The 26,641-nt window shown below is 41.9% G+C and overlaps 1 protein-coding gene across 17 annotated transcripts in view; it reads right to left on the bottom strand.

Annotated features, from left to right (window-relative positions):
* The window catches only part of RBFOX1 (RNA binding fox-1 homolog 1), a gene marked incomplete at both ends in the record, with an annotated part of 1,093,433 nt that overhangs the window by 69,833 nt on the left and 996,959 nt on the right, over positions 1 to 26,641 (bottom strand). For 12 of the 17 annotated variants that reach the window (XM_082857464.1, XM_082857459.1, XM_082857465.1 and 9 more), the window contains one exon: positions 10,634 to 10,714. The exons of the other annotated variants lie outside the window; for them this stretch is intronic. In XM_082857464.1, coding sequence (XP_082713590.1) covers positions 10,634 to 10,714 — 81 coding nt within the window. The remainder of the gene's footprint in view (positions 1 to 10,633; positions 10,715 to 26,641) is intronic. 17 annotated transcript variants of the gene reach the window in all.

The following is a 26,641-nucleotide window of genomic DNA, read 5'->3' on the forward strand; positions in this document are numbered from 1 at the left end:
TAAAAAATAAAAGTTTTAAAAAAAGAGTGAAAAACAAATATTAGTAAAAAACAAACAAAGCCACATTAGTTTGAGAAAGCAAATACAGTGCAGATGAGTGCTTAAACAAGAAATTCTTCAAATAAGCTTTTCAGCCATTGAAGAATTTCCCTCTGGCCTCTGCTGAGGGCAGGGGGAAGGTGAGCATGGTCATGGTCGAGGAGTTGAATGTGGGCGCTGCACCAGGCCTTGTGTGGATCCTCTTAAGAAAAAGTACTTTCTGTCAATGCTGTCACAGGACTTGGGGTTTCCAGGGAATTCCCCCAGAACAACTGCCTCACTGCCTTTCAAAAACATCTCATCTCGGCCTCGTTCTCTGGCTGTGCACGCGCCAGGATCCCAGGGCAACGTAGTTTATTGTTTTAATATCTGTTTGACACAAAGCAAACCATTCTCCAGTGACTCCTTATCTGTCACATGTATTTCTGTGCAAGAAATATCAAGACGAATAAGATGTTTGGGGGCACACCACGGGATGGTAGTTTTTGCAATTGGCAGCCTTTTGCAGCCGCAAGACCCCCATCTGAAAAAGACAAAAGTCCCCCTTCTGCATGGAGATTAATAACCAAAGTGCTGGGAGAGCAGCTGCCTGAATTGTGGCTTCTTCTCTGCGGAGTCTTCCCTGTGAACAACTGAGGGTGTTCAACTACTGCTGTTTAAGAATTTTCCTGAAGTTGGTAGAAAGAAAGAAAGAAAGGGAGAGAAAGAAAGATAGGAAGGAAGAAAGCAAGCAGGGAGGAAGGGAGGGAGGAAGGAAGGAAGGAAGGAGGGAAGGAAGAACACAACAGTAAACGAAGTGGTCTGTGACTGTGCATCAGGCAGAGTAAGCACAGATGTTGGTAAAGGAGCTAATCAGCTCGGGGGTGGGTGGGGGAGGTAGAGGCAAGGACTGAAATACAACTGAACCTGCTCTGAAAACTGGTGTCCATATGGAATAACTAAGTTAACATAAGAGCTAGTAAAAAAACTCTTAAAACCACCTGTTAATAAGTCAGAGATGTGCTGGGCCATCAGAAAACAGGGCAGAGGAAGCAAAGCAAAGAGATGGTGCTTCAGGACTGCAGAAAGAATGGTTCCTGGAGTCCATCCCTCAGTAGGGGTAGCTCGACGGCTGTGTCCAACTGTGGACAATCACTGATCGTTAAGTCAGGCATGTGCTATGATCGAGGCAACAGGCAGAGCCTGGCACACAGTAGGTGCCTCACAATCTCTCCATCCGTGGGCTCAATGAGGGAAATAGGATTTCAGTAGCCAAGTATGTTTCTAGAGCCAAATGATGGTGAAAGCAGTGATACTTAGTTCACCTTCCAAGAGGTATTCAGAAGGCGGTGTTGACAGTGGGTAAGTCTCCTGTTGGGTGCAGCCTCCCAACTACCCCTGAGTACTGTGTTTGCAATTCTGAAATCTCAGCACTATGTATCCGTCTATTTTCTGTCTTGCCCACAAGAATGTGGGTGCTGCAGATGCTGACTTGTGGATGTATGGTTCACGGGGTATTGCAGTGTGTAGAATGGTGCCTGGCATAGAAAGAACTTGATAAAGATTGGTTGAATGAAGTCATGCATTTTCACCCCCCTCCCCCCATCAAAGGACTGATAGAATGACTAAAGACTGGAAGGAATTATTTCAGAGATGATGATAAGGGGACTTAGGTATGTTGATACCACAATGCTGAGCCATAGACATGGGAAAAGCCAGCCACTGATTTCTGATTAGAAGGATGCAGTCCGGAGGACCTCTCGGACCAGCCTTGCTGGAAGTGTGTGGGAGGAAACAGTAGGAGCCCAGGCAGAAGTTGAGGGATCCTGGGTACCTGGACAGAGTTGCACCATTTATCCCAGGGAAGCTAGGGCAGGTCATAGAGAAGTCCAGCAGCTCCAAAATCATGGCTCCAAATCCAGCTGTGTTTCTTTGTTGTTTATTTTGAGAGCAAAGCTAAGTCAATCCATTGTATCTAGACTGAATTTACGCACGTATCTTACTCTACTATGGACCAGGAAAAGGGTATCCTCTTTATGTGCCCTACCTGACATTATTTGTTTTAAAATATGATAAAATGGCACAAAATGCAAAAGGTACACCACACTGCACATAAAAAGAAGTCTCCTTTCACCTCCAACCCCAGGTAGCCAGCTGACCTGTGTCTTGCCCTTTAAAGGAGAATAATGGCCTGACAAAGGGGTTGGTAAACAAATCTGGCACAAAGACTGTTTGTGTAAATAAACTGTTAGGGGAAGTCCAGCCACACCTATTCATTTATGTATTGTCTGTGGCTACTTCCAAGCTGTAAGGACAGAGTTGAGTAGCTGCAGTGGAGACCAGGTGGGACATAGGACTGGAAATATTGACTATCTGGCTTTTCAAAGAACAGCTGTGCCAACCCCCTGGCCAGACAGATCAGACAGGGGGAAAAAGGACTCTCCAGAGATCTTGGGACGGAAAGGAGTAAGCACAACGTTGGGACTTGAATGCAGAGACTGGACAGCTGCCTAGAGGGTCCACCTGACCTCTCTCTGCTCAGACTTTTCCAGGAGCAGAGCAAGGAGCTTCTGGCGTGTACGTTTAGAGACTAGTAAAGATGGAAGGCTCGGGATTCAGTTAGGCTGGTTCAAAGTTGATCCAGCTGAGTGACCGTGGCCAGTTCTTCAATCCCTTGAAGACTAAATTTCCTCATGTGAAAAGGGGGCATGATAATAATAATGCCTATTTCATAGTTTTCTTGTGAGGATTAAGTGAGAACATTCATGTGAAGGGCTTAGCAGAATGCTTAACGTATAGTAAGTGCTCAAAAACCATTGCTTATTATTATCATTATGATTATTTAATTTTTTTATTATTTCAGGGCTGGAACTAGGCCTCACCTTGGGCATAAAATGTAAGGGGGAGAGGGCACCAAAACCCCCAGGATTAGGATAAATCATATTTTAATGCAAATTTTTTAAAAGTTATTAAAAAATCCATGATGAACAGACTCTCAAAATTTAAATAGAGAAGTGCTGGGCTGAGCCATATTGGATCCTACAGCAAAAGAAAAATGAATAATATTCATTTTGATGGAAAATTTTGATATTTTGTTGATCATGGATCTTTTTCCATTCATTTCCATTTTTAAAAAAAATACGGCAAGTCCCCTACATACAAATGGGTTCTGTTCTGAGGGCGAGTTTGTAAGTCCAATTTGTTCGTTAAGTCCAACAAAATTAACCTAGATACCCAATTCACACAATTGGCTATATACCATTGCTTTTACTCTTGCTTCCAGACATCCTGGGCTTGAAATAAAGATACTGTACTACTGTACGCTACACAGTACTGTAAAGTACACAAAAGCACAACCACTTGTAGAGGATGCACGCATGTGACAATGTACGCCAGACACTAAGACACTAATGAACTAAGTTACGTAAATGGACATGCGAACGCACGTCTGCATCTTTGAAAGTTCAAAACTTGAAGGTTCGTGTGTAGGGGAATTACTGTATTGCGTCAAAATGTTATCTATCTTGATGACTGAATTTTTTGGTGCCTCTTTAAATTTTGTCTGAAGTGAGCGCCTCACTTGCCTTGCCCCAGCACTGATTATTATTCTTTTAAGCAATTCCTCCAGAAAATATTAGAAAAAGCCTCTTGGAGGCCACCATGAAGTTTGAGTTACCAGAAGAAAGACAAAAAAGGGCACAGTTCTTTAAATCAATGTATCAGTAACACAATGACCTGTTCGTGCACCTTCTATTAACTGAACTCCACCTACTGACATTTCCTGTGTTGGGCAGAAGAAAGAGGAAGCCATCAATTAATTTAGGCTGTTACTTTAATTACAGAAAGCAATGGAAATTCTATCAATTACCTAAAAGTAGAACAGGGCAGGCCTGATTTATGTATGTTTCTGCCACTTCAATCATTGTTTTATGAATTCCACACAATTACTTCCATAAAATCTGCAATCAATACATCAATTAAAACTTTGCCACTACACTTACCCTTGAGTTTCATAAAAGTTAATTAAGGAGAAGATGCTTTTGCATTTTGATAACATTTAGGTTCTTGAGCATTTCCCTGGGATATCAGATTTTTTTTTTTTTTTTTCCTGTAGTAAGGGGTGAAAATATCCAGGGGGAATTAACAGTCATCTTCCTTTTAATTTACGATTTGTCCTTACATGGGTCTAAAAATTCAGCCATGGCTTCCATGGAAGTGTGTGAAAATACACCTGTTTGCATGGATAAGCATATGGGACCATATAGAAATTTCTGTTGGAAAATGTTTTTCTGGCCCTTGACAAATAAAAGTGGCACCTGTGTGTCAAGGGACTTGCTATGGACTGGATTGTGTCTCCCCCAAATTCACAAGATGATGCCCTAACTCCCATTGTGATGGTATTTGAAGATGGGGGCCTTTGGGAAGTGATTAAGTTTAGATGAGGTCTTGAGGGTGGGGCCCTCATGAAGGGATTAGTGTTCTTATAAGAAGAGATACCTGAAAGCTTGCTGTCTCTGCCATGTGAGGCAATCATCTATGAGCCAGGAAGAAAGTTCTCATCAGAACTGACCATGCTGGCACGCTGATCTCAGACTTCCAGTCTCCAGAACCATGAGAAATAAATTTCTGTTGTTTCAGCTGCCCAACCTATGGTATTTTGTTACGGCGGCCGAGAAAACTATACGGTGCTAAATAAAACTTCTCCTGGCAGGGATTCTGTCATTTAAAATTATGTCTAAAGTTGGTAACAAAAGGAAGGACAGATACATTTACCTATACTATTAAAAATGTAGAGTGGAATGGAAGCAGAATTAAATGGCCAACACAGGAATTATGTTTGTAACACCTATGGTATTCATAGATAATGTCCCTCATGAATAATTTCCTCTCCATGTGAATTAAAAAATAAAATGAGAAAAACTTGGAAGAGAAACAGGCAGATGTGTATTGGAAATCCACAAGAGGTAACGTCCAAATGACAATTAACTACGTGAAAGATGATATTCCTCACTAAATGAAAGGCAAAGGCAACTAGAGATGCTATTTTTCACCCACCTGGTTTGCAAAATTAAAAAAGAGCAAACTATGCAGGTGCTGGCAGGAATGTGGGAGGGGCTGACAATCCTGTGTTTGGGAACCTCGATGTGGCATTTGGAACACGGGTATGTCAGAGTGTATGTAACAATGTTTGTTGCAGCCTTTAGGGAGAGGCTGAAAAAGAAGGAGTTTGAATGTCTGTGGACAGAGATGGTTGCATGAACTCTGGACCATCCACACCATGGAAGAGCATGAAATTATCAAAAAGGCTTAATAGGAGATAGTGAAAATGTGTTATTAAGTGAAACAAAATGTGATCAACATGTGTAACGTGCATATAATATGGAAGCTACTGCTCCCCTCTGTATAAAAACAAACTGCTCACACCCCGCATTTCATGTGTGTATGTCCTTCCCTGCATTGTTATGGGCAAAATGTGAAAAGATACTTACCAGGGAGTCAATATGGATTACTTGAAAGGCGTGTGTCTGCGGATAAGTTGGGGGATATTACTACATTATTCCATACAGATGTGTGTGTGTGTATGTGTGTGTATTTGTCTGCTTCCCTCATTACAGTGAGTACGTGCTATTTTTGTAATTTAAAATCTATTCATTAAACTGTAAAGACAACAAAATAAAGCTGGTAGCATTTACCTATTTCTGGACACTACTCCATATGGAAATAAGTATCGGTGAGAGCTGGCTTTGCTAATCCAAATTGGAAGTGGGTGTTCCCATTCATGGAACCAATGATTTACCTCTTGATATTTTAACTAAGTAAAATGGAGGTAATCTCTTAATTTGGAAGAAAGGTGAAGAAAGGTGATATGCTCTTTACCTTCCTATTTCTGCCTTAAGCTGTTTTTTTTTTTTTAAGGTCAGGTTTAAGGATGCCTGAAGATGCACTAAACCAAAAGAAAATAAATTTAAGAGCTCCCAAGATCTGTCGAATAATAACCTGAGGAACTTTAGAAGAGGGAGGAATTCACTACTCGCAACTGTTAGTGCTTGATTTGCAGGGAGGGTTTTCAATTAGTTGAGCACTACCATGATTTCAGATTCAGGCATTTTCTTGGATCAGATTTGTTATATATGAACTATCTCAAATTTTTCTCAAGTGTATAATTGTTTAACAGAGAAATAATCTGCTGTCAGTATATTTGATTTTGTTAATTTTAATACATCTACTCAAATTTACATTTATCTAAATTTGCCATTACTTTGGATTATCTGGAAAAGACTAATGAACTCTCAGCCTGAAGCCTTTTTGATATAAGCAACCACTTGATATATGCAAACAGTGCAGACAATAATATAGCTGGCGCCCTTCCCCTGACAGAAGGAGCCTCCAGACCCCTGGCCCTAGGAAGGAGTGGGCACTGAGCAGGTCTCCAGCCCTGACCCCACTTTCACCAAACATCTCTGTTGAGGGGCTACATTGTTTGCTACTCAAAGCAAAGCACAATGTTAATTAATTAATTAGTTATTTGAAAATTGATAAAATAATTTAATTAGTTTAACTTAGTTGATTAAAGGTTAATATTTTTTAGACAAAATATTAATATTAAATTTTTTGGTCCAAGGTGATCTTGCCTAATTCTCCAGAGTTTTGATCAGACTTCATTTAAATCTGATACACTATGGATGGAAGTGGTTTATCAGGACACGTAAGAGGATATTCTGGGATACAACTTGAACTGGGGTTTCACATGAGGGTAAAGTTTGGGGAAAAGGAGGAAATACTGGACTCAGTGGGAATGTGATGGGAAAAATCTATGGGATTCGGTTGTATTGCTATTGAGCTCTGAGTGAAAATCTTTCTCTTAATACTTTCATGTTCTGGATCATGTTATGAGGATGATTCACTTAAAGGGGGGAAAACCCATTATGCAAAAATGCATCTTAAAAAACAGTTAACTTCAGTAGGAATTATTTTCATTACAGACTAATTCAGCAGGGTTCCTTTAAAAACCATCTCTCCTACTGCACTTAAGGGTGTTATTTACAGATGATTAGCTATTCTGCTGGGCAGAGGGGCAATTTAAGTCAAAAACATCCAAGGCCAGTTAAAGATCCATGGAAAAAAGCACAAACTCAGGATTAATCCTGAAAGTCCCTAAACACATAGTATCCCATTGACAAATGTGTAATTTACACACACCTGGCTTCTGGAGCGCGACTGTTAGATAAAAATGAGAAACACATGCATTTTCAACCTGAAACACTGGGGTAGCCTAAAAAAATTGCTGAGACGTAAGGGAGCCTCAGCTTTGAGGAAGAAGGCTGGATTCTTAGAGAAAAAGAGGCCATGCCATTCAGACTTCCAAGACAAGGCACGTGGCTCTCAGCCCTGTGTATATCAGACCTGGAGAAAGGAAAAGAATCTTAGGTGACCGTATGTTGGTCCCCAGATTGTGTGTGTGTGTGTGCGTGTAAAAATGAACCTTTACTTTCTGGCTGAATTATTTATAGACAGTACGGTGTGACTTTGTACTAAGATATACACCTTAATCTGGAAGAGAAAATATGAGTGTTCCAAAGAAGCCAGCTAACTGCAGACAGGTCTAGTTCCAAAAGGCATTGCTGACCCTGAGAACTAGAGCAGAAAGGAAACCTTAGCGATGTGTCTTAGGTAGGGATGGATCATCTTTACACTCAGCACCATTGCCTCAAGATGGAACCGATCTCACACCCCTGGGAACCCAAGTGGAGCCGAAGGGGTCTCAGGGTCGGCTGTCCTTACAAAATACCAATTGAGCTTGTCAATCTGAATTGACAACAGGAATTGACAAGCGAAGATCCTTATTGCAAGAAACTAGCTTTTGTTTTGCTTTGGTATGGGGTAGTACGATTAGCTGTTTACTCGTTTTCCTTAAAACTATTATATACAAAGTGTATACAAGGACATTTATTTTCCTGAATATTTTTGAAAAATTGCTATCAACCTAAGTACCCAACAACGCAGTGGGTGGATAGATTAAAATGTAATATCATTAAACAATAGGTTATTATGAGGCCATTAACATATTTTCATAAAGTACATATGACATGATAATAAGTGAAAATAATAGGATGAAAACTGTATAGGTAATATGATGGATTGTGCAATTTAAAAATGAAAGGTGTTGGACACACGACACAGTTTCTATAATTATAAATTTTAACTTTGAAACTCAAGAAGAGAAGTCTAATTATAGAGTGATATGATATTGCCCTTTTGGGTTTATAATAATAAAATGGACCTTTTAAATCAGAGATCAGCACACTTTTTCTGTAAAGAGCCAGAATGTCAGTATTTTAGGCTCTTATGGGCCACCTACGTCTGTCACATATTATTTTTTGTCTTTGTTTTGTTTTTTAATCCTTTGAAAAATCTAAGAAGCCATTCTTAGCTCACCAGTGTTACAAAAACAGGCTGGGGGCTGGATTTGGCCTTTGGGCTGTGGGTTGCTGATCCCTGCTTTAGGTGATTTTATTTTCTCTGTATGCTCTACCTATTTTAACTTGGAGAATTTGTGACATATTTCCATGCTTGACATTTATGACACATTTTCCCCAAGTCACTTTAGAATAGCTATACCAATCCAAACTAGCCCTTTCTTGGAGTTAATTTGTTTTGTTCACTTCTATAAAGAAAAGTGAAATATACATACAGCATATAATCACAGAGAGCCACGCTGTCCAAGATGGTAGCCACCAGCCCCAGGTGGCTAATTAGAGTAACATTAAGTAAAATTAAATGAAATTAAAAATTCTGTGCCTCGGTCCCACGAGCATGTGTACTGAACTGTGCAGATATAAAACACTTCATTCTATACAGTTCTGTAGGACAACAATGTCAGAGAAAACCCCAAATAATACTCTGGGACTATGGTGAGTTTGGGTCACCCTCTCTCCTATGGAAAATAACATTTATGGAGAAGGAGGGACAGGTATTTACAATGGAAAGATGATGAGATTTAGAGTCAAACAGAGCCAGAAAAGCAGACAAAAGTTGATTAATCTCACCAAGTTCAAAAAACAAATCTACCATATCCTGGCTGTGTGATCCTGGGTGAATCAGTCCACTTCTCATTGCCCTCCATTTCCTCAGCTGTAAAGCAAACATTATAATACCTACCTGGTGCAGATTTTGAGGATTAAACAAGGTTAAGCCTGTGAAAATGTGCGGTAGCTTTCTAGTTCTAGGAGACACATGCAAATAATTTACACTGGCCCAAATGGGACAACATTCATAAATTCAGAAAGAACCATTTCTCGCCAGTATGGTTAGCTTTTGGCATCTTGGGGACACGGAAAAATACCTTGCATTTAAGGAATGTCAAAGCTTCTGCTGAAGATTATACTTTGCTTGGGAGAAACAACTGGCTACGCCCATGACCCGATGACTTCAGAGACCCTCGGGTTTCTCATAACCATGATGTTTTTGGCTTCCCTGTGACTGCTTCTAACCTTTGCCCCCGCGGCGAAGAGTTTGATTTGTCTCAGTCTTTGGGAATTGAGATGCTAGATCTTGGTACGTGGTGAAGAGTCCCCTCTTGTCTCTCATCCTCTTAATTGCCCTGAGGCTGTTGCCTCTGCTCTCCACCGGCCCCCTCCTCTAGCTGATCTCAGAAGCAGCCCACCTTCCCTCTGGCCCCCGGGCTCACTTTTGATCACCAATCCCAGTGAGGACCCATTTGGCAGTTATGGGGGTTCTCCAGGGTGTAGACACACTGTATGAAATAGAGGGTAAGGTCTCGGCTGTGCCAGGGGACTTTGAGACGGGGCAAACCAGCTGGAGAACCACGGTGGACTCAGCTAGAACGTGTAATTCTGCAACCTGCTCTGGGAACTGGGGTGGGGGTGGGGCATTCTCCACTCCAGAGGATCCATCCCAGGCAGAGAAATCCTTGATTTTTTTCCGTGCCAACACTGTGATCTCTGTTCCATATTTATTTCTGGTCTCCTCCCCCTAGCAATTCATGGCTATATCTATTAAAGTGCTTTTTTTAATATTATTCCCCCCCCCCAGTTAAATGGGGGAGAACCACATTTTTCTTTTATTTCTTCCTCCTTAGATGAATCACAAAGGATAATACAGCCTTGCAAACAAGTCACTGGCCACGGGCTAGTAATATTTCCCACAATGAGAAAACTGTGCCCGAGATCACCAACCAAGCACCTTTTGCTAGGGTAGGGTGTCACTTGGATGGCCTGCATATTTTATTTCAATTATTTTCGTATTGATTTGCAAAGCTGTGATAGAAGGAAGGCAATGAACTATATCCCTCCCCTCCCATACCCCTGCCCCCAACCCAAAGCCCCATGTCCCATCCTTTGGCCCCAATCCTGACAAAGGTCTAACGACGAATGGCTGGGACAGCTGGGAAGTGAGGATTCAGACATGAGCAGAGGGGTTAGATGCTAAGGCAACAGGGAAAACCAGAGACATGCTTATGAGAGTCAGCTTCACCTCACAGAGAGCAACAAGGGAGGGTGGTGCAGAGGGAGTGGGAGAGAACTTACATGGCAGGGAAGGTGATTGGACTCAGACTTATGTCACAAAACAAAAAGAGCCACGAGAGCGGGCTTACTTGCGGAGGTATATACAAGTGAACTGGGGGCACTGTACATGGAAGATCCCTCCTGGTTTGCCTGGCACAACAGCACGGTGCCTACGGAAGAGAGAGAGAGAGATGGTATCTGGTTGGGGGACAGGCACACTACACCTGGGAGATCATATGGCAATGCAAACGAGAAAGGCAGAAAATGAAAACACAGCCACACGCCCGAGCGCAGGATGGGGACACCCAGGGAAGCCCCCTGCCTTGGCCAAAGGGGATTGGTAGGAGCCCACCCGCCCAGCCCACCACGCACATGTCATTCTTTTTCACATGGGGTTTGGGTGGTGGGGTCTGATTTCAGATCAGGAATGCAGGCAGCATGGCATAATCAAAAGGGAGCTTTAGAAATATCACAGAGAACTGGACAACAAGCTTGACTCAGATATTACTTAGCTGTGTGATCTTGATAAGTCACTGAACCTCTCTGTGCCTCGGGATTCCCATCTGGAAAATGGGGGTGAATATACCTATCACCAGGAAGGGTTACGAATCGTATTACTGGAGAGGTGCCCAACACAGGGGCTGGCATGTAATAATCACTGAATAAATGGTAAGCGCATGCATCGATATGTTTAAAGAAAACTTTTCCTCTCCCCAATTTTAGTTTTTCTGAATCAGTTCTTCAGAGGAAGAACAGAAGTAAGGCAGGGAAAAAATAAAAGCAACTTGGCCATCCCTGGGACCCACCCTGGACCCATACTGGACTCGGGTGAGACGACTTTTGGCTTCTGCGTTTCCAGTTTCTTCCCTAAAGCTCTCTGCCTTCCAGCAGGAGAGGCTGCTTCCTAAGCCTGCGGACCATGGCTGCACTGTAGTGATGACACTCCTTTCCCTGATTTAAAGCAAAGGGTCTCGGGCTTATCCTTGCAAAATGGAATTTTATAGCAGGGAAGAGTGGTGGAATCCTGAGATAGCTCCTCAATCTATGACATCTTGTGAATAATACCCACTCCAAAGATGACCAGGTTAGGGAATCTTCAGGGTATCAGTTCTGTTCTCCTGCTGCCGCGAAGCTCAAACTCAAAGAGTTTGAGAAGAATGAGAGAGACCTTTGAGGACTTGTAAGCGTGTTACTGATGATGGAAATGGACTCCTGTGGTTTCTGTTCCCTTCCCTGGCTGGGCAAGGTCAGCCACCTCCATTTGTTTCTGCTTTCTCCTGTCATCACAGCCGCTGTGAAGCAATCTCCTGGGAGAAATAGCCCTGACTTCCAGTCAACTCACCTATATCCTAGGAGACCTGCCCTTGGGAGGGGTTCTGCAATCCTTTGGTATCTTTCCCAATGTCAACAAAAGGCAGTTAGAACCTCTAGAGTGAGAGGGAGGTTTGCCAAATAGAGAGGGGCTGCCATACAACAGCATTAAGAGACAGGAATCTTTTCTGAACTTCAAAACCAGATGCAGTTCCAAAGGGGGTCTCCAGGGCTATCATCCTTGAGGTATTGAGCCAAAATAGAGGAGTCACATGAGGAGAACTAAAAAGGTTTCCTCAAATTCCACCCTGTGTTCCCTGTGTTTCTCTAGATTCTGTACATTACGTCCAGGCAAAACAAAGACTGTTAAAATCCCTAAGGCACCTCACCCTTCCCACAACACGAGGTCGGCCAATTCCCTCCCATCTTTGACAAGGGGAAGTAGCCCATGGACAGAAGTTCTATGTGAAGGGATCCCCCCCTAATCGTCCTCACATTTAACCTGCTATGCCATGCTTATAGCTGGAGAAGAGCCCCCCTCTTTCTCCTCCTCCCACAAAAGCCTGGATAGAAGAGAGAAATTAACTAACCCTCTCTGATAGTCAATATATTGAGAGTCTGGATGGGCTTGAGTCACGATCAACCTTTCCTAAACTGATAGCTCTTTCTTCTTTCTACTTGATTTAAATATAATTTATTGCAACATGTAAGATGAGACTTCACATGTTCTAATTTCTATTCAGTAGGTTTTTCCAGTTCTGGCAGGAAACTGGCATAGTACAGGGATTAAGAACAAACTAAACACACCCAGATCGTGGGGCACAGCGTCCAAAATCAACCCACAGGAGGCAGGATACCTCCGAGAAAAGACTTGTCCTAGCCTCTATTCTGCTTTATCAGGGAAGCTCCTGATTTTGCAGGGGCTGCCTGTAAGCTTGTGCTCAGTGCTAGAAATCTTAGAAGAAACTAATATTTCTATAGGATATACAGGAAGCTACCAGATCAGAATCTTCTAGGGAGAAGGGGACCCAGGCAGGCGGATCGTGAGAAAGCTCCCTGGTTAAAAACCACTTTAAAAACGAGATCTAAAGTTTCTTGGGGTGCCTAGGTTTCCAAAGAAAAATATAATTGTAGCAGAAACATATCCAGAAAGGCATTTCAGTATTGTGCAGTTAAAAACCTTAGGGTCAATGTTCAATGCTATGCTCTGTAATTTAGTGAATCCCACTGGGACACAACACAGATTCTCTCTAGAAAACTAAATCCTGGAAGTGCATAATGATGCTTTCCTAATTTTCTTATGCTGTGGATTATGAGAAAATAGACTGAAATAACTTTGGATGTCCTCTTTGTAGCAAAAAAAAAAGTCTTTATGCAATGATTTTGACCTTTGTAAAATAAAATCCATACTGTCACAGGACTTGGTTTTTATTTTACCTGAAAACATCCTCCAATTTAATTTGCAAAGTACTTATTGTATGTTCTGTTAGTACTTTGTGACCTTTTCTTACAAGAAAGCTTTGAATTAAACAAAACCAAAGCGGCAGAGAAGAACACTGTAACCTCCCTGTGTTTTTTGGGTGGGGGTCAGTAATGTATGTTTGTTTAAAAAAGTCAGTCAATTAGATAATAGGGTACAAGCAGCAGTATGAGGAGTGTTTACAAGGTCATTCAAGGCACTTTGTGATAACCTATACGGGAAAAGAATCTAAAAAAGAGTGAATATATGTATATGTACAACTGAATCACTCTGCTATACAGCAGAAAGTAATACAACATTGTAAATCAACTATACTCCAATATATTTTCTTAAAGAGGCACTTTGTGATATAGCATGGACTGAGCTTTCTAATGAGTCTCCCAAACTGAGTCTTTGATCTGCCCCCCAACATAGACACTCCAACAACCATGAACTGTCTATAACCATCGCGACGTCCTGTATTTCTCAGACTTCCGTGCCTTTGCTTTATAAACCTCCTTAGAATTTAAGGATGGCAACTATGTTCAAATTATACCACTATCCATCCATTCCTTAACCAGGAGAAACCATTCATCAATTTCAATAGTGTCCTTTCCCATTAACCTGGAACCCTCAGGATCATTCTTAACACAGTTTCTAGGCAGTTACTATCATTAGATCATTGTCGGTGGATGGGATGAAACCTCTATCCTATTCCTGCTCTTACTGTTAGGTTAAACCATATGAAATTGACCTTTCTTATGTCAAATAGGGTTGACATTGGCAATTATATGTGGTTCAATTGAAAAAAAAAGAAGTGGTTCTCCCCTACCCCCAACCCCTCTGCATTAAGTGTCATCTCCTCTCTTCCCAGTCCGCAGGAGTTAATTACTCCATCTTCTATGCTCCTATCACACTTAAAAAAAAAATCTCCCTAGTAGATCCTTTGATACGCAGTATTACAACTTTTTATTTACATGTCAGTCTTAGCTACTGAGAATCCCCCTGGATCACAGCCAAATCATACTCATCCTTTTATCCCCAGCTCCTAGAAAAATACCTGGCCCTCAGAGGGATTAATGAATATGATTGAATTATTATGTTTTTAAAGACCTCTTCATTTCTATTTTCTTTGCTAAAAACAGTGCTTTTCCCAACCAACCTTTCTGTCCCTTGTTTATAGCTGGGAATTTGCATGCCTACAGTTCACACTTGTTTCCTCCTCTTTCCTGGTTCTTTGAAGGTTGAGTCATCCAGTTTAAGTGAAACCTGAGTAGCCTGGTCGTCCATTTCCTGGAAGGTTGATGACTCTATCTGCAGCTGCAGGCACTGGGATCCATGTGACAGACCACGATCTTGGGATCATCAGAGCCTTTCCCAAAGCCTGTCACGCTCACTTGCGAATCAGAGTGCCACGACTGTCAGCATCCTAAATTCTGGCAAGATGGGGGTCCCCGTGGCCGCCCTCGGGCTGGATTTGGCATCTCCAGTGGGGGGAGGGTGAGCCAGGATCCATACCTCAGATGGGGCAACCCAACTCTTCCTTCTCACCTGGAGACTCCCCACTGTGTAGAGGACCATTCCTGGCCCGTGGAGGGGCAAGAAGAAGCCCAGCAGGGGTGTTTCCTACCACAGCCAGGAAGGGGAAACTAACTACATTTTATTTTACTGTGCTGCCAACCCTTCCGTGAAGAACTTGGACTCAAACCAACTGGAACAAGGGTGCAGTTTCACCCCTCCAGGCCTTTGCACAGGGTGGTTCTTCTCCCAGGAATCCCTTCCTCTCCCCCTGAGATAATTCCCCTCCCTTTCCACTGGGCTCTGGCTTCTCCTCCTCCTAGAGACCGGGTCTATTTGCCTCTACCTGGCCAGGTTCATCTTCCCTCCTCTGCTTTTCTAGATTGTGTTGCAATGGTCTATTTAACGAGTATCCTCCCCATGGATGCACTGAACTCCAAGAGGTCAAGAATCATGTCTTGGGCTTCCCTGGTGGCGCAGTGGTTGAGAGTCCGCCTGCCGATGCAGGGGAAACGGGTTCGTGCCCCGGTCCGGGAGGATCCCACATGCCACGGAGCGGCTGGGCCCGTGAGCCATGGCCGCCAAGCCTGCGCGTCCGGAGCCTGTGCTCCGCAACGGGAGAGGCCACAACAGTGAGAGGCCCGCCTACCGCAAAAAAAAAAAAAGAATCATGTCTTACTCATCGTCCTGTCCCCATGGGTCCAGGGACCTAGGCTCAGAGTCAGGAAGCAACTGAGGAGAGAAACTACGGGAAGGGATTCTGGTAGGCAGCCCTGTCACACTTTCAAGAAACAAAATTAGAACGTTAAAGGAAGAAAAGAAAAGCTGTTTTGCAACGGTTGCCCTTCCATTTTAATACCAAATAGGCAGAGCTACAAGCTAGTCCAGTGAAATGCCTAGGCCCTCCCTATAATTTCTGAATTAAAAAAAAAAGTCAAAGAAACATTCCAATTGCCTAGCAACTGGGAATGACTGATTCGCTTCATTAGCTCCAAGATGAAGATGGGCTGGGAGATTTAGAGAAGGATGCTCTTATCTCTGTTGAAATGCAAAAGACAAAGACCCAAAGCATAACAACAACAACAAGACTTTGTAAAACATCTAAGAGCCAATGGGAATTCAGGAGCACCTGCCCTGTGAGGTCTGTGTGTGTCCCGTGGTCCCTGTGTCTCCACAGACATCTAAGATGTGCTAGTCCAGGGTCACTTGAAAACAGATCATTGCTGGAGTCCCGCTTTCCGGATGTCACTTGTCCTACGATGGGATGCAGGGCGTGCTGCCCCAAAATGTGCCTCAATGGCATATTGGTTGGTATGAATTAAAGTTACTTAAGAATACTGAAACTTCTCTCTGCCTCCCTGAAAGCAGGAAATAAATCTCTCAGGTGAAAGGTGCCCTCCCAGCATCTGGAAGTAGAAAGACACCCTTATCATCAGAGATGGGGAATTCTGGGCCGAGAAGCTGCACCAACAAATCCTGTGACTCCTTTAATTTACTACCCCAAGCTCAAACCAAACTCTGTTTACACTCTTTACTAATTCATTTTCCAAAGCCTAAGCTTCTTTGTGCTGTCAATTCGTCACACATTTATTGTCTCTTTGTCTAAAAAGTATAAAAGCTGCCTGCTTTGGCCACTTCTTAGGTCCCATTTCTATGAGACCTCTGTGCACACGTATTAAAATTTGTTTCTTTTTTTCTCCTGTTCATCTGTCTTGTGACAATTTTATTATTGGACCAACCACAAGAACTCAAGAGGGTTAAGGGGGAGATTTCCCACCCCCCCACCCCCGATACCTAGTAACTCTAGAAAGAGGGCTGAGGGGAAAAAGTCCCAGAGGGGACCATTACAGAGCTGCCTTCCTGTCTCCAGTGCTCGGCTCGGGAAAGATGAGGCTATGAGTTCATTCATTCAGCAGCCGTCTATTGGGACCTACTGTGTGCCCACTGTGTGGATCTGGGGTACACCTGCTGAACCCCATATGCTTTTTTTTTTTTTTTTTTTGCGGTACGCGGGCCTCTCACCGCTGTGGCCTCTCCCATTGTGGAGCACAGGCTCCGGACATGCAGGCCCAGCGGCCATGGCTCACGGGCCCAGCCGCTCCGCGGCATGTGGGATCTTCCCGGACCGGGGCACGAACCCGCGTCCCCTGCATCGGCAGGCGGACTCTCAACCGCTGCGCCACCAGGGAAGCCCTAGGCCTTTTTTATAGATGGAAAAAAAGGAGGCGCAGAACAACGATGTCATTTATGAAAAGGCTTATCATCAATCAGAGGCAAATTCCAGGTGAGAAACCAGCTATCTGTGTTCCTTGACCTTTGCTCACTTTCTCAGTGACTCCTTCCTGCTTCTATGGTTGCTGAATGATTTTTAAAGCTTTTTAGTTTTGATTAGAATAAAAGTAGGAAAATACTGGTTATGGTTGAAAAAACAAACTGTGAGCTGGGGAGAAAAGGAGACTTCACTGAAACAGAAACCCGCTGACTTCTTTCTTGTGGGAGCAGTACTTTAAGAAAAGGGGTGGTATCACCCAGGGTTCTCACAACCACTTGCATCCCCAGAATCCCCTGGGGGGTTGGTTAAACACGGAACGCTGGGCCCCATTGCCAGTGTTTCTGATTCCATAGGTCTGGGCTGGAGCCTGGGAACTTGTATCTTTCACAAGTTCTCATGTTGTCTGGGGACCATACTTTGCGAAACGCTGGAGAAGAGCCAGTCCCCCAAACCTCAATGCCCTGAGTTCTTTCCACCCTTAAATCAGAGGTTTTCAAAGCCTCCAGAGTTTAAGAACCACCTGGGAGAATCTGAAGTGCTGTACCCTCCCAGGCCCCAGCCCTGAAAAGTGTGACTCAGCGGGTGGGAAATCTGCATTTCATCAGCAACCCAGGGTGACTCTGCTGCTCCGCAGATGCACTCAGAGTAAACCAGGCCTTAGGTCATCACAGATTTAGAAGAAAAATGAAAATGGCTAAATATATCTGGTCTGTTTACTTCTGTAGGCAAAGAGGTAAAATTTATTTACTTTTGATCTTTCCCCTTTTGTCCTTTGACCAATTTTGCTTTGGAGCATTTCAAACGAAAAAGCGTACCTCACTTCTAGTCCAAGCTATTCTGTCAAAGTCTCTGGAGGCAGGCTGGGGAAGAAGGCACACAAAACACTAATCACATAATCCTAGAGAGCTCACCCTTGGTTTTCCATCCAGAAGAAGACATACGGCACTCCTGCTCTACTGTATGGGCTGAGTGGTGTTCTCTCAAAATTCATACATTGAAGTCCTACACCCAGTACCTTAGGACGTGACTGTGTTTGGAGATAGCATCTTTAAAGACGTAATTAAGGTAAAATTAGGGTAGAAACTAATTCCTATAACTGATGTCCTCATAAGAAAAGGAAATTAGAACACAGACACTGAGGGAGGACCATGTGAAGACAAAAGGAGAAGATGGCGGTCTACAAGTCAAGGAGAAAGGTCTCAGAAGAAATCAACCCTGCCAACTCCTTACTCTCACACTTCTAGCCTCCATAACTGTGAGAAAATAAATGTCTGTTGCTGAAGACACACAGTCTATGGTACTTTGTTGTGGTAGTCCTACCTTATCATGAACTCTGCCTTGAGGATCAATGAGGAGCTACCATGAGGGTCCCCTATGCAGCATCATATAAGCATCAAACTTCTGTTCTACTTAGAGACCTGGGAGGTTGCCATGTGGTCCCTGCCAATGGAAGCTACTGCTTCCAGTTGACAAATTCATCCAAAGCCTGATGATTTTGGCTTTTACAGTTACGCATTTCTTAACAGGCTAGCATTGAGCTAATCCACGTAAGAATATTTTCACAGCTAATACCTAAAGCTTTTATACATGCCTGAAAGATGAGCTTCTCTGAAGGGTTATGGGAGCATTTTAAGTACAGAGGTATTTCCATTTAGGCACAGAGGCTGCAGAAAATATTGCATGTATATTTAATTCTTATAAATCAAATCATGTTTTAATTGCACCAGGGGATTTCCATATTTAAAGGAGCCCTGGAGTGAATCTATGGTGTTCATAATCCCTCTTTCCAGTTTATTTGGTGAGTTTTGATATTCCTATTTAGAAAGAAACACGTCACATTTTTTTCTTTCCACGTTTTATTTTGATGTAATTGCAGAAAAAAGTTGCAAGGACAGTATGTCAGATCTCTGTAGAACTTTCTCCTTGATTCTTTATTGTTTGAAAAATGTAATGACTCGACTGTTACCTTAAGCTCCTGCCTCCAAATTTAGGCTAATAGAGGCTTTTAAAGAAAACAGTTGATTGACTCAATCTGATAATAAATATATCGGATCCTCAAATGTTACAGCGACAATTCCAAAAATTGCTTACTGAAGACCTGCTAAGTGCCCCGCAAACCCTCTCAATGTTTACTTTGGATCATTCCCTACTCTTAACCCTGTAAGAGAGGTACTACTATTATATCTACTTAATGGATGGGGATACTGAGACAGAGAGAGTTTAAGGATCTTGCCCAAGATCACACAGACAGAAATATTGTGGTGCTGAATGCAAAATAAACCAACTAGATTCCTGGACCCACGGACTTAAGGCTAATCTTCTAAATCAGGTGCAGGCAAACTACAGTCTTCTGGTGAAATCCGGCCTACCACCATTTTTGTATGGCCATGAGTTAAGAATGATTACATTTTTATATGGTTGAGGAAAAAAAAGATCAATAGAAGAATAATATTGGTGACAAGTGAAAATTATATAAAATTCAAATTTCAGTATCTATCAATAAAGTTTTATTGGAACACAGCCACACTCATTCACTTGCATATTATTTATGGCTGCTTTATGCTACAACAACAGAGCTCAGTAATTGCAACAGAGAATGCATGGCCCTCAAAGATTGAAATATTTGCTACCTGGAACCTTATAGAATACATTTGGGGACCCTTGTTCTAACGTCTACTTTCTGTTTGGAACAATACTACTACTAATTGTCTCTCAGGAGAGCATTAGCCACTCCCCAGGAAACTGTCACTAAAAATTTCAGAGGGTATCATTTTATCAATACTTTGTCAAAATTTTAATTTTATTTCAGTTTTGTTTAAAAAACAAACATCCAAAAACAATTTGAAGACATGTTTTTTCAATACTTGTCCCAAATTTCTTTTTAATTCATTGTGGTTTAAGACAATGGAACAAGGAGAAATATGGTCCCATAAGGTATTTGTGGAAGGATAGCAATTCAGTTACAACAAAAACAATGCAAATAAATTTTATTTCCTAAGGCATTTGGCCTTCTGGGTCACGGGTGTCAATATATAGATAAGCGCCATCCTAGAGCTTTGCTTCTCAAATGCTAATATGAACTGAATCAATGGGTGGGGACCCTTTTAAAATGTAGATTATGATCTAGCAGGTTTGGGGTGGGGCCTGAAAGTCTACATTTCTAATAAGCTCCCAGGGGATTCCAGGGCCACCAACAACAGTAAAATACCTACGTAGGGACTATATAAACAATCTTCAGTACAGGTGATATTAATAAGACTGACAATTAAGATGCCATTGAGTTTCTGGTTCTGGACCGAGTATGTTCTACAAGCACTATAACTTTTTTTTCTTATTAAATCCACAAGGAAACTAAAGCTGAGAGAGACAAAACTATGAGACAAAACTGAAATCTGAGCCAGCTTCGCATGACTCCAAAGCTCAGACTCTCTCATGAAGCCTATCAATGGTGATACTTGGTCCTGAGTTGATGAAACATCTCCTCCAACCTTGGAATGATAAATATCCACCAACACCTTTCCAACAAAATCGTGTCTAAAGATTCTGCAGTCATCTTCTGGCTGAAAACACCTGACTCTGTCAGGCTAAAGATGTTAGCTACAAGTTCCTGATCACCTTTAAGAATCTGCAATAGGGTTTTAAATCCAACCAAGGAAGCCTCTGGGCAGGATGTATCTTCTGTAGATAAGAAAAATCCCACTTGCAAGGTAGAAATAAGACGTGGGGGAAGGAAACATGGAGGAGAAATAGTGAACCCTTAAGCTCGGATAATGTAGTTGGAAAAGCATGGGCTTTGGAAACTTTTAAACTTAGTTTTTGCTAGCCTCGCTAAGTGTTCTTGACCTCATCATTTAATATCCTTGAGCCTCGGTTTTCACATCTGTAAAATAGGGGCAAAACTATCAGTTTCATTAAGTATTGTTGTAAGGATTAAAACTATTACATGAAAGCGTTTGGTAAATAGTAGCTAATCAATAAGTGATCTCAGTAATAGTAATAATGGAAATAGTAATTATTATTATTGTTTGGAATCTCAAAATATGGCCCGTTGGGGACTTTTTTTGTTCTCTTGTTTTTGTTTTTGTCTTTTTTTTTTAAGAAAGGAGTAGCCCATTGCTAACTAATGTACTGTACATAATGCTAAACATAATAGAATTAATGGAAAACACTTTAAGATTGGGAAATAATTGCAAACATTTAAATTTGGGAGTTTTAATGTTACAAGACGTATGTCTGACTTCTCTTGAGGAATCAGGAGATGGGGCCACATGGGTTTGGGCTAGTATTCCTGCCTGGCAGAGCCACTCAAAGTGATGGGGAGAAGCTACTCCTGCTATAATTGAGATATGTCCCTTCCAACTTGCACATTTCACTTACTGATCTCACCACCTCCTCCTAAAGATATTTTAGTGTGCAATCTCTGCTCGGGAGAAAAAAAAATTACAAATTGTGCTTCGGCTGAAAACAGTGGCGTTTACAAGTCTCTGCAAAGAACCCACATGGACTTCCTCCCTCTCTGCCTCTCATCCTCCAGGTGCAAGAGCTTCTATGATGCTACAAGAGTCCAAAAAGCCTTCCAGAAAGTCCTCCCTAGTGGCCCCCTCTTATATTTCACTTACTATTACAGAACTGGATTTTAGGAGGATCTGGGTATATTTGTGGGATGGCTGTAGAGATTCATCTTGAGTTTCCTTCTTATCCTAGATTAGGTTTAAAATCCTGAACTTATTCTTTTGGTGAGAGTAGAAAATACTATATTTCAACTCTGAATCTCTCAAAAAATAATCAGGTACATTTATTTAAAGATACTCCTAAATCTCTCTCTTTCACACACACACACACACACACACAGAGCAATGGGCTGAAAGCAAGTATAGACTATTTCACCTGGTGAAAATTGTTTTCGAAAATGACAGAGAACTAATATAGAGGGTTTCAGTGTTTACAATACCACATGTATATCAAACAAACACTAGAAACATACAAACAGATTTATATTTTTTCCAGAGGAAATATCAATGATATTGGGGTGTTCGTGTTTTTAAAATGATACTGACTTTAACACAATGATGAGTGTACAGCGATTAACCTCTGCATCAGTTTTAAATGTATAACCCAGTAACTAATTTAATCCCCTAAAAAAATAACAGCCGTTGGCATTATTCTTTGAGTAATCCTTGTTTAGTTTCCATAATGGTATACAGTTTAATGGAAAACTCATTAGAATGTAGCATGCAGCATAATTAATTCTGGTTGATTCTTTTGGTGTTATTAGCTAATGCTGGATTCCATTTTCCATTGGCTTTATTAATTTTTCATAAACCAATATTTTGACTGTAATGGGTTGTAACAGTTCCATAGAAGTTCTAGAAATGCATTAACTGTCATCAGTGTAGTTAATCTAACTAGGATTTTGAGATTTGTGTGTTGGTTCTTCAACACTAAATTTTTTAAAAGAAAAGGGGACAGCTTCGTTTTATACTTGGAGAATGAGTATCTACGTATTATTAACATAAAGTATATTAAACACTATTTAGCCAATTTGTCTCTATTTACACAACAACTTAATTGGCTGGGCTAGTAACAGTGAACCATAAATTTTGAAAAGAACGCTGAAAGTGGAAAGCAAAAAATCTTCAAAACGAAATGGTTTATGATAGAATGATAACTCAAGTTAAAACATAAAGAGAAAAATGAACCCACCTCATTTTAAAAATCTCTGGTAATCTGCTTTCCTCAGAAAAGTTTTGGACAAAAGTAGGAGACACATTGTATAATAGCTTTCATTGTTGGGCACCATTTGGTAATCCTGGGGTCTGTAAGAACCCAGTCTCTGGGATTGGTGACTGGTCACCGATGTGGTCTTACATCTTTCAGGGCTTAATCCACATATATTGTTCATGATAAGACTCCGATTTGTTGCAAATGTAGGTCTGGGTCCTAATTCATCACTGTGTTCTTATTTTTTTTATTATTATTTCATTTATTTAATCAGAGCTTTCAATGGTTGTCAACCACTCAATGGATAAATTCCAGAATCCAGATTCCTTTTTATGGTATTATCAGGTCTTTAGCAACTCTTCTCTAGAAGGTTCTTTCTGATCTCAGTCAACATTTCTCAGTCTTTGGAGAAAACTGATTTTGCCTCAGAAATTCCCATCTCAGACGAACATCAAGTACTTGTATTTATTTTTAATTCTGTTTTAATTTTTCTCAGTGGATTCTGAAGATAAAGTTGAGAAACTCCTTTGGACGCTACCAAACTTCTCCTTATTTACCCCTACAATGATCTTCTCTCTGCCTTCTTGGCTGGCAAACTCTAACTTATCCTTCCAGACCCAGTTTATGGCACCCCTTTCAATGCAGAGAGAGTGGTTATTTTCCAGTGGTCCAGGAGGTATCACCATTTATTATACCCTGAGTTTATTTGTGTGCATCCTTTACTGCCCTGCCAAATTCTGGAGGGAAGGGCTGCTACCCCAGAGCCTACCACAGTGCCTGGCACTTCCCAGGTCCTGAGCTAAAGGATGAATTAATGGAAGCCAGTGGTATGTGTGAATTCATACACAGCCTCTCTCTTTGGCCCTTCCTTGATGGACATCATATAACTGAGTGACAGCCAACTAACCATGGGTTCATGCAGTATCGTGTAATTGCTACCAAAATGCAATGCTAAAAAACCCAAACCAAAACCAAAACACCTCCCCAGGGCATAAGCTTTGTGTTTATTAAATCTGGAATCTACAGCCAGGGTCAGCAAAGTAGGGGCCAAGGCTTTCACAGTTTTACATAGCTGGTTGGTGGGGAGAGGAAGATGACTATTTCATGACACATGAAAATTACATGAAATGTAAATGTCTGTGTTTTTAAATAAAGTTTTATTGGAACACAGCTATACCTATTCCTTTATGTATTATCTATGGTTACTTTTGCACTAGAAGGGCAGAGCTGAGTAGCTGTGGCAGAGACTATATGGCTCATAAAGCTGAAAGTATTGACTAACTGGCCCTTTACTGAAAAAGTTTGCAGACCCCTGCTCTAAGTGAAAAAGCCACTCATTCCTTCCTCTTTCATAACTAAATTCAGCTTCATCTTTTCTCCTAGAATCAGCAAACACAGTAGTACGTCTTGTCTTATATCACCAGTCTCATCCTCACCACTTCCATCATGATCACTGTTGTGATATGTTCTGAGCTTGCCAACTCCATTTTCTTTTTTTTAATGTTGGGCAGGAAAGGGTTAACTCAGCAAGCCCGGCCTGCTCAAACCTTGTGCATCTCCCCCCAAAGCCTTGTCTTTAGGACTGGTCAGCTCCTGGGAGATGAGTTCTGAGCCCTTGGAATATTCTAGCTGATGAGATTGTTTTTGGATGCCTGTGGCCTTGGGCTACACGGTACCAGTTTGATAAGATTGTTTATGGAAGCAATGTGATTTATGGTGAGTACTTATTTTTGCTCTTTGGGCTAAGGTTTGAGTAGTTGAGGTCAGTCATGGGTGCTCCAGGTCTACGTGACCAACTCCCCCCAAAAAACTTGACGCCAAGGCTCAGGTGAGCTTCCCTGACTGGCGACACTTTGCATGTGGTGTCTCACATCTTTGCTGGGAAAACGAAGCACTTCCTGTGACTCTACAGGGAGAGCACACCCAGGAGCTTGCGCCTGGTTTCCTCTGGGCTTCCCCCCAGGTGCTCCTTCCCTTTGCCAATTTTCAATCTGTAGCCTTTTGTTGCAATAAATTGGAATTGTGAGTGTATCAGCCTTTCTGCATCCTGTATGTCTAACCAAGCCAGCCAGCTCTGCAGCATAAATCAAACTATGCTTTTCCCTCTGGAGTCAAAAATCATAAAGGAATGCCCAGAAGAGGAAACATTTGGGCAAATGTCTCTCTTTCATTCTTTGATTGCCATCAATAACTACAGCTGCTTGGACATCTTTAACAGTAGCCATCAGCAGGGCATGAGAATTTTTAAGATATCTGGTGCATAGGTCACATCTTTACTCATGTGCTTCTATTAGGACTGGGTTTTTCAATCTCAGCACTGTCAGAATTTTAGGCCAGATCCTTCTTTGTGTGGGGGCCCGTCCGGGGCACTGCAGGATATTTTGCAGCATCCTTAGCCCCACCCTCTAGAGGCCAGTAGTGAACACCCCTCCCCCGAGATGTAACAGTGAAAATTGTCTCCAGAAATTGCCTGATTCCTTTGGGAGGCAAAATCACTCCCAGTTAAGAACCATCCATCCAAAATACTGGATTAACTAAAGCATGTCTGTGTAATAGGGAAGAACAAATCTGACTCCACATTAGATCTGTTTCTTTTACTTTAACCTTTGTATTCTTTTGCTTTTGCTTAGAGTTAAGAATGTTGCCTATAGCCTGAAATATACAGGATAGCTATTCTCAAGGCTCTGACCTTTAAGAGTACAACACTTTTCCATTCTTGTAGAGATAAAGTTGCAGAACAGAGAATAACATTTGTTGGAGGTTTATAGGAACATCGTGACCTGAGCTATGTGCACAAAGGATTCCGACACCAAGAAGTGTGCAACAACCAACCTGGCCCCTCCTTCGCCTTGCCTTTAAAAATACTTTGCTGAAACCCTTCAAGGAGTTTGCGGGTTTGGGGGCAAGAGCCACCTGTCTCCTCGCATGGTTCTTTATATAATAAAGACCTTTATATAATAAACCTGTCTCTGCTCCAAACTCTGACGTTTCAGTATTGTTTGGCCTCACTGTGCCTCAGGCACAGGAGCTTGCGTTTAGTAACATATGGGAGGTAACTTGCAGGGAAAGGAATTGGCTTCCTAATAAGATATACAAAGATAGGGGTTTGAATCAGCTCTTTAACCTTTGAAGTAAGCAACCTTGGGCAACTCCACTCCACTGGATTTCTACTTTATCTGCAAAAGGAAGAAAATGACACTCATCCTGCAAAGCTGCAATCTCTGTAAACATATGTAAACATCCCATCATGGGGGTTGGGCATGCAGCCAATAATATTAAATGCAAAGATACTCTTACTAATTGCCATTATATTCTATGACCTAATGAATGGAAGGCATAGAGGGGGTGCCCTCATCTACTACTGAGGAAGCTGCATCGGAAGGTGGTGAAAAATATGGGCTTTGTGGTTAGAAAAAAGACCTTTATATAATATACAGATGCTTCACAAACTAGTTCTGTGATTTAGGAAATGAGATAAACTCTCCACAAAAACCTTGGTTTCGTAATTTCTACAAAGAAGATAATGCTGTAACATTTTTATTAGGATTGGAGGAGACGCAGAGTTTAGCACAGTGCCTGGCACAGATTAAGCGCCCAGAGTTGGCTTATGTTGCTGATGTTTTGAGTTGCTGAGTATATTGATGAGGGCAACCTAGAACTTTCCCTATGAAATTTATCCAGAGCCAGATACCCGAACCTCATCTTCCTCCACAGCCTAGTGGTGGGGACCTACAAGGACCATCTCCTACAAGGACCATCCTGTCACTCCCTGCTTTGGGGCAAGCTCACCTTGCTATAGCCTTTCCATGCAATAGA

The sequence above is a fragment of the Leucopleurus acutus genome (assembly GCF_964270905.1).
Source record: "Leucopleurus acutus genome assembly, chromosome: 16".
NCBI classification, from domain to species: domain Eukaryota; kingdom Metazoa; phylum Chordata; class Mammalia; order Artiodactyla; family Delphinidae; genus Leucopleurus; species Leucopleurus acutus.